Source organism: Balaenoptera physalus, assembly GCF_965194825.1.
Source record: "Balaenoptera physalus genome assembly, chromosome: 3".
Lineage (NCBI taxonomy): Eukaryota > Metazoa > Chordata > Mammalia > Artiodactyla > Balaenopteridae > Balaenoptera > Balaenoptera physalus.
In genome coordinates, this window is record NC_138890.1 from 4,930,379 (window position 1) to 4,945,508 (window position 15,130).

The window sequence follows — 15,130 nt, forward strand, 5'->3', positions numbered from 1 at the left end:
GCACCCAACTGCTGCGGCACTACCTGAGCCTTTTGGGGGTTCATTTCTTACCCCTAACCCCGGGGGTAACCCTATCGTCTCGCCAAATGATCGGGCCAGGGGCCCTTGGGACGTTGAACCGAGCCAGGAGGGGTCAGGGCCTAGGTGGGGATGGGGCGCGATCACCCCATGGGCTGCTGGCAGGATGGGTCTGTGCAAGTCCAAGCTGCCCCAGATGGGCAGGCCCCTGAGGCCCCAGGAGAAGGGTAATATCGTGGGGGTGGCTGGCTTACTGGGGGGAAGGGAAGGAGACTGTGTAGGGCAGGAGAGTACAGGTACCCCAACCCCCCAAGTCCACCCCCCCCCCACGCCCCTCCTCGCCAACCGTGGTAGTGACACAACTGCGCATGCTCAGGGTCAGTCATTCAAAGATCCACTTTAGCGCTTGCTGTGCAGGGTTCTGGGCAGTCCATGGTGAATGTGGCAAACCAGCTCCCTGTCCTCTTGGAGATTACAGTGTGGTGGAGACAGTCTCCGAAAATGGTACCTACAACCCAGGAGGAACAGGGCTGCCACAGGGAAACAGCAGGTGGCTCTGAGGGCTCAGGGAAGAGGGAAGGTTTAAACTAGGAGTTGGCTAAGAAAAAGGGGAGGGAAGCAAGACACCAAAACTGCACCCTAAACTACAGCACTCCATAAATGTGTCTGATAGTTACGGACATTCATCTATTCCTCATCCACTACGATGTGTCAGAAACCATGCCAACTACTAGAAATATAGGGGCGAGAAAGACAGACACTGTCCTCATGGAGTACAGAGTCTGGCTGGGGAGACAAACAAGAACAAGTAAACAGGCAGGGTCATTACTGATCGTGGCCATTGCTGGAGGGAATGGGATTCTGAGACTGGGAATGATGGAGTGGGAGGCTCTTTGGGCAGAGCTTAGAGAAGATCTGATGGCTGAGCTGTGTCCTGAAGGGAACTAGGGTAGGGAATTCCAGGGGCGGGGAGCGGTGCGCGGGGTGGGGAACGACAGCAGGGGGGTGATGAGTTCAAGGGACAGAATGGAGGCCACTGGGCTGGAATGCAGTAAAAGAAGGGGAGGGTGGTATGGGGTGAGACGGGAGGGATGGACAAGTCCCTGCCCCTCTCTGAGCCTCAGTTTCCTCAACTGTAAAATGGGATGATGGGGCCGTTGTGACGCTTCAAGGACATGCTGCGTGCAAAGGGCCTGGCCTGCTTGGGTTCACATCCTCATCCACACAACCCGTAGCAGCACTAATGTGTGCCGTGCCTGGATATACCACTGGGCGTGGACCCGCACCCCCAGATGCCATCCTAGGGCAGAAGTAGTTCTGCCAGCAGACCTGTGTCCAGTGTCACCAAGTACACGCACTAAGCTGTGGACACAGTCACCTTGGTGCCTGCTCGCTGGCCCCTACAGGCACCAACCCCTCTCCCGCCTTCTTGCCTGGGCACTGCAGACATCCTCAAGTCCCCCCGATCATCTTCGTGATGGGCGGCCCAGGCTGCGGCAAAGAGACACAGTGCAAGAACATGGCGACCAAGTACGGCTTCTGCCACGTGGGGCTGGGCCAGTTGCTGTGGCAGGAGGCCCAACAAGGCACCCGGTGGGGCCAGAAGATCCATGACATCATGCTTCAGGGGCTCCTGGTGCCCACAGTGAGAGGTCCCAGGTGCGGGGGCAGAGGGATGAAGAGCATACATCGGGAGGAGCTTCCCGGGAAGGCCCTGTGGGAGCCAAGGGGCCTCAAAGTCTGGGGCCACTGGCTGCTGCTTTGCTGCCCTGAGCCTCTGTTTCCTCAACTGTAAAATGGGAGAGCAGCTGGACCCCCGGCAGAAGGCTGGGGTGCGGGTCAGGTGACGTCATTCCTATAAAGCGCTTGGCAGAGTTCCTGGCCCTTAAGAAATGCTCAGTAAACTTAGCTAGTATTTATTCCCTTTGTGACCCCGGGGCTGTATGTCAGTGGCCCCTTCTGCCCCCGATTCCTCACTGTAAGATGGAAGTCACCCCAGTTCCTACGGATAGTGATAAGCAAATGAGCCCAGCAAGCCTGGCGCGTGGCAGACACCCGCCCAGAGGACCGTGGCCGAGCCCCGTTCTCAGAAGTGCTTCCAGGGCTTCCCTGGTGGCGCAGTGGTTAAGAATCCGCCTGCCAATGCAGGGGACACGGGTTCGAGCCCTGGTCCGGGAAGATCCCACATGCTGCAGAGCAGCTAAGCCCGTGCGCCACAACTACTGAGCCTGTGCTCAAGGGCCCGCGAGCCGCAACTACTGAAGCCCGTGCACCTAGGGCCCGTGCTCTGCAACAAGAGAAGCCACCGCAATGAGAAGCCCATGCACCGCAACGAAGACCCAGCACAGCCAAAAATAAATAAATAAAATTAAAAAAAAAAAAAAGTGCTTCCAGAGACCCCAGCAGTGGGTGTTCCCCCGAATACACCAGAACTTGCGAAGGTGACCTCGCAGGTGAGGGGCCCCTGGGCACCGAATGCAGCCTCCCCTTCCCTCCCCAGGGTGTCATCCTTCATATGATCAGCGACCACATGCTGTCCTGCCCGGACAGCCGGGGCTTCCTCATTGACGGCTTCCTCCGGGAGCTGAGGCAAGCCAAGGAGTTTGAGCACATTGTGAGTGACCCCAACGCCTGCGAGGGTGCGAAGCCGGGTCCCCTCCCCACCTTGGATGGAGATCTGAAGGGGCAAGACCCCGGGGGAGAGGAGTTGTTGACAGGGAAATGGAGTTTTGCGTTATCTAGGGGACAGTGAGGAGATTGTTGGAAGCATCTAGAACCCGGGTGAAGGGCTGGTAAGCTCTCCGAGGGTGGGGACAAAGTCATTTTGTTTGGTTTGGGTTTGGTTTTTTTGGCTGCACCGCGCAGCATGCGGGATCTTAGTTCCCCAACCAGGGATCGAACCTGTGCCCCCTGCAGTGGAAGGGCAGAGTCCTAACCACTGGACGGCCAGGGAAGTCGTGGACAGAGTCATTTTAACATCTGCCCGCACAGTCCCTGGCACCCGGTAAACAAACTATTTGCCCACTGAGTGGCGGGTGGATTTAGCATCATTTCTGGGCTGTAAAGATGAAACGTAACTCTCCGCTCATCTATTTATTTAACCTCCTGTGCCCGAAATAGTTCTTGAGGACAAGCTAAGTCCTCTGGACTTCACCAGACACATGGGGTCCCTGGTCTTAGGATGCAGCAGACAGGGACCAGCAACATGTTCCATGCAAAACAAAACACATTTCTGGTTGCGGTAAGTGCAGCGAAGAACAGAACACAGAATGGCATCTGGAGAGGTGCGAGTGGGCTACTGCAGTTTGGGGGGTCCAGAGGGGGACCCCTGTGCAGAGCTCAGCGGTGAAGGAGGAGCCAGCCAGACGCGCAACGCCGACATCATGAAAAGTCATCCATTCGGACACCTGAGTAGGAAGAGAGAAACTGCGGCAGGCTGCGGGCCTCCGGGCTTTCCTGGGACTTGCTGGACGCCAGTAGAAACACATTCAGGCACGGGGAGGGAATCAGACAAAGGTCGTGGCGTAAGGGGGTGCCGACAGGGGCTGGGAGGGGCCCTCGGTGGGGCCCCGCCCTCTGTGCGCACCTCCACTAAAGCAATTCTGTCCGGCTCCCTGGGATGAAGGTAAAGGGCAAATATTGGGCTCCCTCTCCTGGTCTGGGAGCCCGGAGGGCAAAGGCCAGGATAATGAATGGCTCAGCGCCAGCCCAGCGCCTGGCCTAAAGTAGGCACCCGGTCACCCATGCCAGCTGGATGGACTCCACAAGTGGCCGCAAAGCATCAGGGCAGAGGCTACAAACTCCCGGCCCTCGGGCCCCATGGGATCCACCGATATGTTCAGTTTGGACTCTTCAGCGTTTGACACTTTTTTTGTTTTAAATTAGTGGCCAACCTTCAAAAATCCAGAGATGCCACATCAAAACTCCCAGCTTCTGTTGAAAAACATCTGACTTGGCAACACAGGGGCCTGCACATCCCCATGGCAACAGCAGTGTGAACTCCTCCAGAGCTTTTTACCAGCCCAGAGCTGATCTCGACCCTCTGCACAGATGAACCCTGATCTTCTGGAACGTTCCAGGCGCCCGCACAGTCAGCACCCTGCTTTTTTTCACTGAGGGATCGGGGAGCTTGCCTGGGTCACACCATTTAGGTGGCCAAGGCAGGACAGAGGCCACGATTTTCACCACGTGGATGGGATGTGCCCTCTGTGCCCCCCGCCATCCCCCCACTCCTTCTCCTTCACAGAGGCCCATTTAGGACCCTGCTTGCATGGTAGCGTCACACTAAGAGGAACAGGAGACATGCTTTTCTTTGGTACCTGTGTGGCTCTCAGAAGTGAGAAAATGAAGATAAATGGGGCTCTGGCCTAAAAGAGTGTTTTTTGGGTTTTTTTGGCCACTCTGTGCAGCTTATGGGATCTTAGTTCCCCAACTAGGGATCGAACCCGGGCCCCCAGCAGTGAAAGTGCAGTCTTAACCACTGGACCGCCAGGGAAGTCCCACGTGATCATGGTTTGGCCACACTTACTTTATCGGTGCCGAAACGTCTTGTCAAGATTGCCGATTATGGGGCTTCCCTGGTGGCGCAGTGGTTGAGAGTCTGCCTGCCGATGCAGGGGACACGGGTTCGAGCCCTGGTCTGGGAAGATCCCACATGCTGGGGAGCAACTGGGCCCGTGAGCCACAGCTGCTGAGCCTGTGCGTCTGGAGCCTGTGCTCCGCAACAAGAGAGGCCCGCACACCGCGATGAAGAGTGACCCCCGCTTGCCGCAGCTAGAGAAAGCCCTCGCACAGAAATGAAGACCCAACGCAGCTAAAATAAATAAATAAATTAAAAAAAAAAAAAAAAAAAAAAGATTGCCGATTATGTGTTCTGAAGCCCATCCCGAATCCCATTATGAGCGTTTCCTCACCCAACAGCATCTCAGGTGATTCATGTGAATCCCTTGAGACTATCTGATGCCCCCATCCACATCTGCATTTCCCCCACAGCTGAAAAATGTCTCTTTGATTCCCAGCTGGTCAGATTTATGAGTAAAACGAGGTCCTCACCAGGCGTCTCCTAATCCAAGGCGGACAGTCCTCCCTCCCTGCTTCCCTCCTGCCCTTGACTCGTTGAAGACTCTGGGTCATTTGTCTTGTACAAAATCTCATCCTTGGGATTGTTCCATGTGCATTATTTGTCTCCTTGCATTCCTCATTGGCCCTGTACACTGAAAGTTAACTACAGGAGTTCTTACAATAGATTCAGGTTCCATCCGTTTGGTGCTTTTTTAAAAAAAATTTTATTTATTTTTTATACAGCAGGTTCTTATTAGTTATCTATTTTATACATATTAGTGTATATATGTCAATCCCATGTGTTTTTCTTTTTAATCCATGAATATTCTAGTATATATTTCCTAAAAGATAAAGACTTTTGTAAAATTGTATCATGCTTCTGTTATTACACCTTAATATCCTTTGTGTCATCAAATAACCAATCATTATGCAAATTCCCGTGAACACCTCAAAATCTTTTTCTTTTCACATCTTGTTTTATTCGGGATTTAAGTAAGGTTGGCCCACTGCGATTGGTCGCCTTGTCTCTGTCCTTTTCATCTACAGGTAGACCTCAGTTTGATGCACTTTGCTTTATTACATTTTTCACAGATCGAACGTCTGTGGCAACCCTGCGTTGGGCAAGTCTATCGGCACCATTTTCACAACAACTTTTGCTCACCTCGTATCTGTGTCACGTTTTGGTAATTCTCACAATATTTCAAGCTTTTTCATTATGATTATATTTGTTATGATGAGCTGTGGTCAGTGATCTTTGATATTACTATTGTAATTGCTTTGGGGAGCCGTGAACTGCACCCATATAAGACGGCGAACTTGATCAATGAACGTTGTGTGTGTTCTGACTGCTCCACCGACCGGCCGTCCCCCCATCTCTCTCCCTCTCCTCTGGCCTCCCTATTCCCTGAGACACAACAGTATTGAAATCAGATCGGTTAGTAACCTTACAATGGCCTCCAAGTGTTCAAGTGAAGGGAAATGTTGTATGTCCTTTACTTTAAATCAAAAGCTAGAAATGATGAAGCGTAGTGAGGAAGGCATGTCAAAGGCTGAGATAAGCTGAAAGCTGGGCCTCTCGTGCCAGTTAGCCAAGTTGTGAATGCAAAGGACAAGTCCTTGAAGGAGATTAAGAATGCTACTCCAGTGAATACGTGAATGATACGAAGGTGAAACAGCCTCATTGCTAATATGGGGGAAGTTTTCATGGTCTGGATAGAAGATCAAACCAGCCAGAACATTCCGTTAAGTCAAAGCCTCATCCAGCGTAAGGCCCTAACCCTCTTCAGTTCTTTGAAGGCTGAGAGAGGTGAGGAAGCTGCATTAGAAAAGTGTGAGGCCAGCCGAGGTGGGTTCATGAGGATGAAGGAAAGAAGCCATCTCTATAACAGGAAGGTACAAGGCGAAGCAGCAAGTGCTGATGTAGAAGCTGCATCAAGTTCTCCAGAAGATCTAGTTAAGATCAGTCAGGAAGGTGGCTACACTAAACAGATTGTCAATGTAGATGAAACAGCCTTCTATTTTTTTTTTTTTTTTTTTTTGCCATGCTGCGTGGCATGCGGAATCTTAGTTCCCTGACCGGGGATGGAACCCGTGCCCACTGCAGTGGAAGCACGGAGTCCTAACCACTGTACTGCCAGGGAATTCCCATCAGCCTTCTATGACTGGAAGAAGATGACATCTAGGACTTTCATAGCTAGAGAGAAGAAGTCAATGCCTGGCTTCCAAGCTTCAAAGGTCAGGCTGGCTCTCTTGTTAGGGGCTAATGCAGCTGGTGACTTTCAGTTGAAGCCAATGCTCATTTACCATTCCCCAAATCCTAGGGCCCTTCGGAATTATGCTCAATCTACTCTACCTGTGCTCTGTAAATGGAACAACAAAGCCAGATGACAGCACATCTGTTGACAACACGGTTTACTGAGTATTTTAAGCCCACTGTTGAGACCTACTGCTCGGAAAAAAAGGTTCCTTTCAAAATATTACTGCTCATTGACAATACACCTGGTCACCCAAGAGCTCTGATGGCGATGGACAAGGAGATTCCTGTTGTTTCCATGCCTGCTAACACAACATCCATTTTGCAGCCCATGGAGCAAGGCATCATTTCAACTTTCAAGTCTCATTCTTTAAGAAATACATTTTGTAAGGCTATAGCTGCCATAGATAGTGATTCCTCTGATGGATCTGGGCAAAGTCAATTGGAAACCTTCTGGAAAGGATTCACCATTCTAGATGCCATTAAGAACATTCATGAGGACTTCCCTGGTGGTCCAGTGGTTAAGACTCCGCATTCCACTGCAGGGGGCATGGGTTCGATCCCCGGTTGGGGAAGTTCCACATACCTCAAGACACAGCCAAAAAAAAAAAAAAAAAAAAAGAAAAGAAAATTCATGATTTGTGGGACGAGGTCAAATATCAACACTAACAGGAATTTGGGAGAAGTTGATTCCAACCCTCATGGATGACTTTGAGGGGTTCAAAGCTTCAGTGGAGGAAGTCACTGCAGATGCTGTGGAAATAGCAAGAGAACTAGAATTGGAAGTGGAGCCTGAAGATGGGACAACTGCTGAAATCTCAGGATAAAACTTTCACAGATGGGGAGTTGCTTCTCATGGATGAGCAAAGAGAGTGGTTTCTGGAGATGGAAGCTACCTCTGGTGTAGACACTGTGATGACTGTTGAAATGACAACAAAGGATTTAGGATATGACAGAAACTTAGTTGATAAAGCAGTGGCAGGGTTTGAGAGGACTAACTTCAGTTTTGAAAGAAGTTCTGCTGCGGGTAAAATGCTGTCAAATAGCACAGCACGCTACAGAGAAATCGTTCATAAAAGGAAGAGTCAGTTGATGCAGCAAAGTTCACTGTTGTCTTATTTTAAGAAATCGCAGCAGCCACCCCAGCCTTCAGCAACCGTCACCCTGATCAGTCAGCAGCCATAGAGGCCAGACTCTCCACCAGCAAAAAGATTACGGCTCGCTGAAGGCGCAGATGATGATTAGCATTTTTTAGCAAGAATGTATTTTTAAATGAAGGTATGTACACGTTTAAAAGACACAATGCTATGGCACACCTAACAGACTACAGCGTAGTGTAAACGTGCTTTATACTCCTTCCATCTCTCTTTTTATTTTTTGAAACTTATTTTCAAAAATATTTATTTAGGGCCTCCCTGGTGGCGCAGTGGTTGAGAATCTGCCTGCCAATGCAGAGGACACGGGTTCGAGCCCTGGTCTGGGAAGATCCCACATGCCGCGGAGCAACTAGGCCCATGAGCCACAATTACTGAGCCTGCGCGTCTGGAGCCTGTGCTCTGCAACAAGAGAGGCCGCGATAGTGAGAGGCCCGCGCACCGCGATGAAGAGTGGCCCCCGCTTGCCGCAACTAGAGAAAGCCCTCGCACAGAAACGAAGACCCAACACTGCCATAAATAAATAAATAAATAAATAAATAAATAAATAAATAAATTTTTAAAAAAAATTTATTAATAGACTACAGTGTAAACGTGCTTTATGCTCCTTCCATCTCTGTCTCTTTTCATTTATTTTTAAAACCTATTTTCAAAAATAAATTTTATTTGTTTGTTTGTTTGGCTGTGCCAGGTCTTAGCTGCAGCATGCGGGATCTTTTTCTTTAGTTGCGGCATGCGTGCAGGATCTAGTTCCCTGACCAGGGATGGAACCCGGGTCCCCTGCAATGGGGAGTGTGGAGTCTTAACCGCTGGACCACCAGGGAAGTCCCCTGTCTGTTTTTATTTATTGAAGAAACCTAGTCTTTGGTTCTCTTTATTTCGCACAGCAAGGATTTTGCTGATTGCAGAGTGTTTTGTTTTTTGTTTTTTTATCATGCTCCCCTCTCCTCTATGTGTCCTGTGAATTGGTAGTGTGTCTAGAGTCTGGCTCGGGACTTAGATTCCATTTTTTCAAGTGCACTTCATAGGTGGTGATGGGAACTCCTATCGGATAGCACACAATGTTTAGATGTCTCTTTGCCATAGTTGTTGTTTTCCCATGTGTTTCAATGTGTTATTTAAGAGGACCCAGGTCTTTGAATGTTCACCAGGGCCCAGGCAGTGAACTTGGGAAAGTGGGGAAAACAGAATTCGTGTTGTGCTTGTTCTTTTTCTGTCCAATTTGGTGTGAATTTGGTGTAGAGCACTGTGGTTCAATACCTTTTCCGTACTGCGTCATTCAGGAGGCTCCTTCATGCCCGGTTGCCCTGCTCTTAGTAAGTGATCTGTTACGGGCTGAACTGTGTCCCCCCCAAATCCATATGTTGAGGCCCTAACTCCCAGGACCTCAGAATGTGACTGGATTTGGAGATGGGTCTTTAAAGAGGTGATTACATTAAAAGGTCCTCAAGATCAGTCCTAAGCCAATACGACTGGTGTCCTTATAAGAAGAGGCGATTCGTACACAGACAAAGGAGTGACTGTGTGCGGACACAGGGAGAAAACGGCCACCTACAAGCCAAGGAGAGGCCGCCGGAGGCATCCACCCTGCCAGCGCCTCCATCTCAGGTGTCCAGCCTCCAAGACTGTGAGGACATGGAATTTCTGTGGTTGGAGTCACCCGGTCTCTGGTACTTGGTGCGGCAGCCCTCGCAAACTGATACAGGGTCAGCTAGGGGCTGCGGTAACATGCCCCGTCGGCCTCTTATCTTACAGTTTCATTCGTTGTTGGCATCAATTACTTCATATTCTGAATCAATTCCAAAACTGTACGTTTCTCTTTTAGTCATTTTTCCCCCCACATCAATTAGCTGGAATTCTTCCCTAAAGAAGAAATGTCCTTCCTCAACCAGGGCTGTTTGGTTATCCTGAAATATAGTTCCTACCAGACAGCTGGGATACATGCTTATCTTCTCCCCTACCAGGGCCCATTTTCAGACTGAGGTTGGGTGTACTACTCGCCTCCGATGGTGACCGTGAGGTTCGTTATTTGGTCTTCCTTTGTTTTGTTCTCTCTCTCTCATCCTTACCAACTCAAGCATCTTTGTGTATTTAAAGTGCTTCAATTAGTCTTTTTTTAAAAAATTTTATTGAAGTATAGCTGATTTACAATGTTGTGTTAGTTTCAGGTGTACAGCAAAGTGATTCAGTTATACCCATACATATATTCATTTTTTTTCAGATTTTTTTCTCATATAGGTTGTTACAGAATATTGAGTAGAGCTCCCTGTGCTACACAGTAGGTCCTTGTTTGCTATCTATCTCATATATAGTAGTGTGTGTATGTTCATCCCAAGCTCCTGATTTATCCCTCCCCACCACGTTTCCCCTTTGGTAACCATAAGTTTGTTTTCGATATCTGTAAGTCTGTTTCTGTTTTGTAAGTAAGTTCATTTCTGTCATTTTAAAAAAGTTAGATTCCACATATGAGTGGTATCATATGATATTTGTCTTTCTCTGTCTGACTTACTTCACTTAGTATGACAATCTCTAGGTCCATCCATGTTGCTGCAAATGGCATTATTTTGTTCTTTTTTATGGCTGAGTAATAGTCTATTGTATATATATGTACCACATTTTATTCCTCTGTTGATGGACACTTAGGTTGCTTCCACGTCTTGGTTGCTATGTAATAGTCCTGCTATGAACATTGGGGTGCATGTATCTTTTCAAATTATGGTTTTCTCCAGATATATGCCCAGGAGTGGGATTGCTAGATCATATGGTAACTCTATTTTTAGTTTTTTAAGGAACCTCCATACTGTTTTCCATACCGGCTACACCAATTTACATTCCCACCAATGGTGTAGGAGGGTTCATTTTTCTCCATACCTTCTCTAGCATTTATTGTTTGTAGTCTTTTTGATGATGGCCATAATCAGTCTTCCTTTTTTGTAATTGAATTTATTTATTTACTTATTTTATTTATTTATTTATTTATTTATTTATTTATTTATTTATTTATGCATGCATGCATGCATGCATGCATGCCTGCCTGCCTGCCTGTGTTGGGTCTTCGTTGCTGCACCAGGGCTTTCTCTAGTTGCGGTGAGCGGGGGATACTCTTCGTTGCGGTACATGGGCTTCTCATTTCAGTGGCTTCTCTTGTTGTGGAGCACGGGCTCTAGGCACGTGGGCTTCAGTAGTTGTGGCACGCAGGCTCAATACTTGTGGCTCACGGGCTCTAGAGCGCAGGCTCAGTAGTTGTGGTGCATGGGTTTAGTTGCTCCGCGGCATGTGGGATCTTCCCGGACCAGGGCTCAAACCCGTGTCCTCTGCATTGGCAGGCAGATTCTTAACCACTGTGCCACCCGGGAAGCCCCAGTCTTCTTTTTTGTTGTTGCTCAAGCTGTCCCATCTTTGGCCAAAAGCAGCCCTCTCACATTGCATAGCGTTCTCTGGACACAGCTCCATTTCACACTCATCCTCTTGCTTTCTTTCTGCACAAGACTTCACACCCGCCCCCCCTTCACATTTCCGGTCCAGCTCTGGAATTGGCCATTTCTCCATGAAGGCCCTTTTTCAGTGGTGTCCCATCTGGGTGCCAGGGGTACTCATTGCTACCGGCTGGTCATCGTTTCCAGGCCTTTCCAGTGGACAGAGCTAGGAAACACAGACATTTGAAAGGAAAAAGAAATCACAAGTTCTACTGTTATTTCCAGCTCACACTTAATGTCACAGTGTTTTACTTCTCTTTTCTCTTTTCCCTAAAAAATCTGGTTCCTAAAACCACTGACATTGTCATTTGCATTATTCCATTAGATGCAAAATAGTTTCCAAATAACATACCGATTTTAACTACTGAGAATAAAACTACCAAAGGAAGTTTAAGATTTGTTTGCAGCTCTGGTTTTCCTTTACAATAGGTCTCACTGTGGACATACCACAAAAACACTGGGTCCCCTGAGATAATTATTTTCTGTGTGTAGTTGCGGCATGACATTGACATATGGGTTCGTTCATTTCACCTTGGCTTTCGATGTTTAGGGATTTTTTTTAAATTAATTAATTTATTTTGGCTATGTTGGGTCTTCGTTGCTGCACGTGGCCTTTCTCTAGTAGTGGCGAGCGGGGGGCTACTCTTCGTTGCGGTGCATGTGCTTCTCATTGCGGTGGCTTCTCTTGTTGCAGAGCACGGGCTCTACGTGCGCGGGCTTCAGGAGTTGTAGCACGCAGGCTCAGTAGTTGTGGCGCACAGGCTTAGTTGCTCTGCGACATGTGGGATCTTCCTGGAGCAGGGATCGAACCCATGTACCCTGCATTGGCAGGTGAATTCTTAAACAATGCGCCACCAGGGAAGTCCCAGGGATTGCTTTTTTAAATTAAAAATTTGAATTTGCACCACATGTAATGATTCCAAAGTCAAAGTCACATAAAAAGGTAGATCCACCCCCACCCTAAACTGTGCCCTCCTTTCCCTGTAGGCAACCATTTTCATTAATTTTTGGATTGTCCTTCTTTTTGCAAATATAATCCGTGTGTGCGCTTGTGTGTGTCCCTCTGCACACAGAAAGTAGCATTCCACATGTAGCAGGCTTCCTTTTTTTAACATTCAGATGTACCCTGAAGATGTCATATCAGTGTCAAGAAGTCCTCCTCTTCCTTGCCCCATTTTACAACCAGAATTCCGCTGTGTGGCAGCACCACTGTTTATTCCTCTGACAGCCCACAGACAGCAGGCCGTTCGCGATCTTTTCCCACTACCAACGATGCCCCACTCAATCACCTTCGTGTGGCGTTTCGTATTTTTGCTAGCGTCTTTAGGATGGGTTCTCAGGAGTGGAATTGCGGGGTTAAAGAGAAATGTGTCGATGATTTTGATTGATGGCATCACTCTCCTTTTTGTTCCGCATTGCCACCAGCCATTTGTCAACCTGCTTAGGTGTGAAATGGTATTTTGGTGGTTTTAAATGGGCATTTCTCTTATGGTGAATGAGGCTGGGCATCTTTTCCAAAGTTCTAGGGCCATTTTCACTTCTTCTTCGGTGCACTCTTTACATCTTTTGCTTCCCCCCACCCCCAGTGGATTGTTGGTCTTTTTCTTCTTGATTTTTAGGAACTCTTTGTATATTAGCTGTTTGTGATATGGTTTGCAAATTTTCCCCGCAGTCCAGTTTGTCAATTATTTTTTGACTTTTGATTTATTGCACTTTTTTTTTTTTTTTTTTTTTTTTGCCACGTGGCACAGCTTGTGAGATCTTAGTTCTCTGACCAGGGATTTAACCCAGGGCTATGGCAGCGAAAGCTCTGAGTCCTAACCACTGGACTGCCAGGGAACTCCCTATTGTGCCTCTCTGACATGCAGAAGTTATTTTAAAAACTTTCGTCAAACTCATCAATATTTTCTGTTATTTCTCCTGAATTTTGAGATGTTGTTTTTCCTCAATCCCAGGTTATAAGGTAATTAATTCATCCATGGTTTCTTTAGTACTTGTATAGTTTTCTTATTTATGTCTCTGATCCATTTGGAACATATCCTAGTTGGGGAAATTTGGTAAGGATTCCAAATGGTGAATCCAGTTGTCCCCACACCATTTATTTAAAAGTCTGTCCTTTCTCCATTGACTTGAGGTGGCACCCCAGCCATATGCCAACTTTCCATATTCACCCGAGTCTATTTCTGGACTTGCTATTCTGTTCCAGGGGTCTGTCTGTCCACCTGTGCACTGGTTTAAGGATGGCGGCTTTACCATGTTTTGATATCTGGTAGGTTGGATGCCCCCTTCCCCACCTCCACCGCCCATTGCTTTTCTTTGCCTTGTTTTTCCTGGATAGTCCTGTTTATTTTTGTAGACGAATGTTAGAATCAACCCATCTCCACTTAAAAAATATCATCACATTTGGATCACATTAAGATTATAAACTCATTTAGAAACAGCCTGACTGCTTTGTAACGTTGAGTCTTCCTACCCAAGAACATGTATCTCTTCCTTTTGTTCCAGTCTCCTTTCGAGTCACTTAGGAATATTTTACCTAAGTTTTCCTTAAAGATCTTCCTTTAAAGACAGTGCACAGTTTTGGGAAAAGTTTTGCCTGACTGTTTTATATATATATTTTTTGTTGTTGCTTGTAATGTTGTTGTAAACGGGGCCTTCTTTCTTATTTCTAACTGGTGATTTTCATATACGTGTAAGCTTCTGTATGTTAATACTACATCCGGTTACTTTATCAAATTCTCTCAAGTCTGTACTAGTTTGTTGATTTTCATGAGTTTTCCAGAAATAGAATCACACCATCTGCAAACAGACATGATTTTATCTCCTCCTTTCCAATTTGGGTTTCTCCCATTGTTTTCTTTTATCTCATTGCTTTAGCTAATCCTCTCATATCTTACTAAGTTGTAATGTCCAGTGGGCAATTTTTAAATAATTAATTAATTAATTAAGTTTTGGCTGCATTGGGTCTTCATTGCTGCGTGCAGGCTTTCTCTAGTTGCGGCGAGCAGGGGCTACTCTTCATTGTGGTGCATGGACTTCTTTTTGCGGTGGCTTCTCTTGTTGCGAAGCAGGGCTCTAGTTACGTGGGCTTCAGTAGTTGTGGCTCACGGGCTCTAGAGCACAGGCTCAGTAGTTGTGGTGCACGGGCTTAGTTGCTCTACAGCATGTGGGATCTTCCCAGACCAGGGCTCAAACCCATGTCCCCTGCATTGACAGGTAGATTCTTAACCACTGTGCCACCAGGGAAATAAGAGTGGGCAATTTTATCTTATTCCCAACTTCAGCGGGAAAGCGAGTTTCCATTAAATAAGATGCTGGCTGAGGATATATTTACCAATTTCGAGTGTTTTTTTTTTTTTTTAAATCAGGAATGCGTAAACTTTGCCTTTTAAATTGTTCTTTCTGTGTTTCTGAGAATTCTCACATGACTTTTTCTTTACTTAAGATATTAACACAACTGTATCGAACCATCCTTGCTTTCCTGGAGTGAATCCCACTTGGTTGTGTTTTTGTTGTTGTTTTAAAGTGCTGACAGATTCTATTTTGCAAGGAAATTCTGGAGGAAGTAGGAGGAGGTGGGGCTCACGGTGGGCGGCCTCGGAGACCCAGGGAGGTCTCCCTGCAGTGGGAGGCAGTGCAGTGGTGAGCTGGCAACTCTTGTACTTTCC

The 15,130-nt window shown here is 47.4% G+C and overlaps 1 protein-coding gene and 1 pseudogene across 2 annotated transcripts in view; one reads left to right on the forward strand and one right to left on the reverse strand.

Moving 5' to 3' along the window:
- The window catches only part of LOC309657566 (adenylate kinase isoenzyme 1-like), a 17,794-nt pseudogene continuing 2,664 nt past the window's right edge, over positions 1 to 15,130 (forward strand). The window contains exons 1-3 of the transcript in view: positions 1 to 245; positions 1,465 to 1,663; positions 2,519 to 2,632. The product of the transcript in view is annotated as an adenylate kinase isoenzyme 1-like (transcript). The remainder of the gene's footprint in view (positions 246 to 1,464; positions 1,664 to 2,518; positions 2,633 to 15,130) is intronic.
- Positions 11,514 to 15,130, reverse strand: part of KHSRP (KH-type splicing regulatory protein) — an 18,008-nt gene continuing 14,391 nt past the window's right edge. The window contains exon 20 of the mRNA XM_082455176.1: positions 11,514 to 11,628. Coding sequence (XP_082311302.1) covers positions 11,548 to 11,628 — 81 coding nt within the window. The 3' untranslated portion in view covers positions 11,514 to 11,547. The remainder of the gene's footprint in view (positions 11,629 to 15,130) is intronic.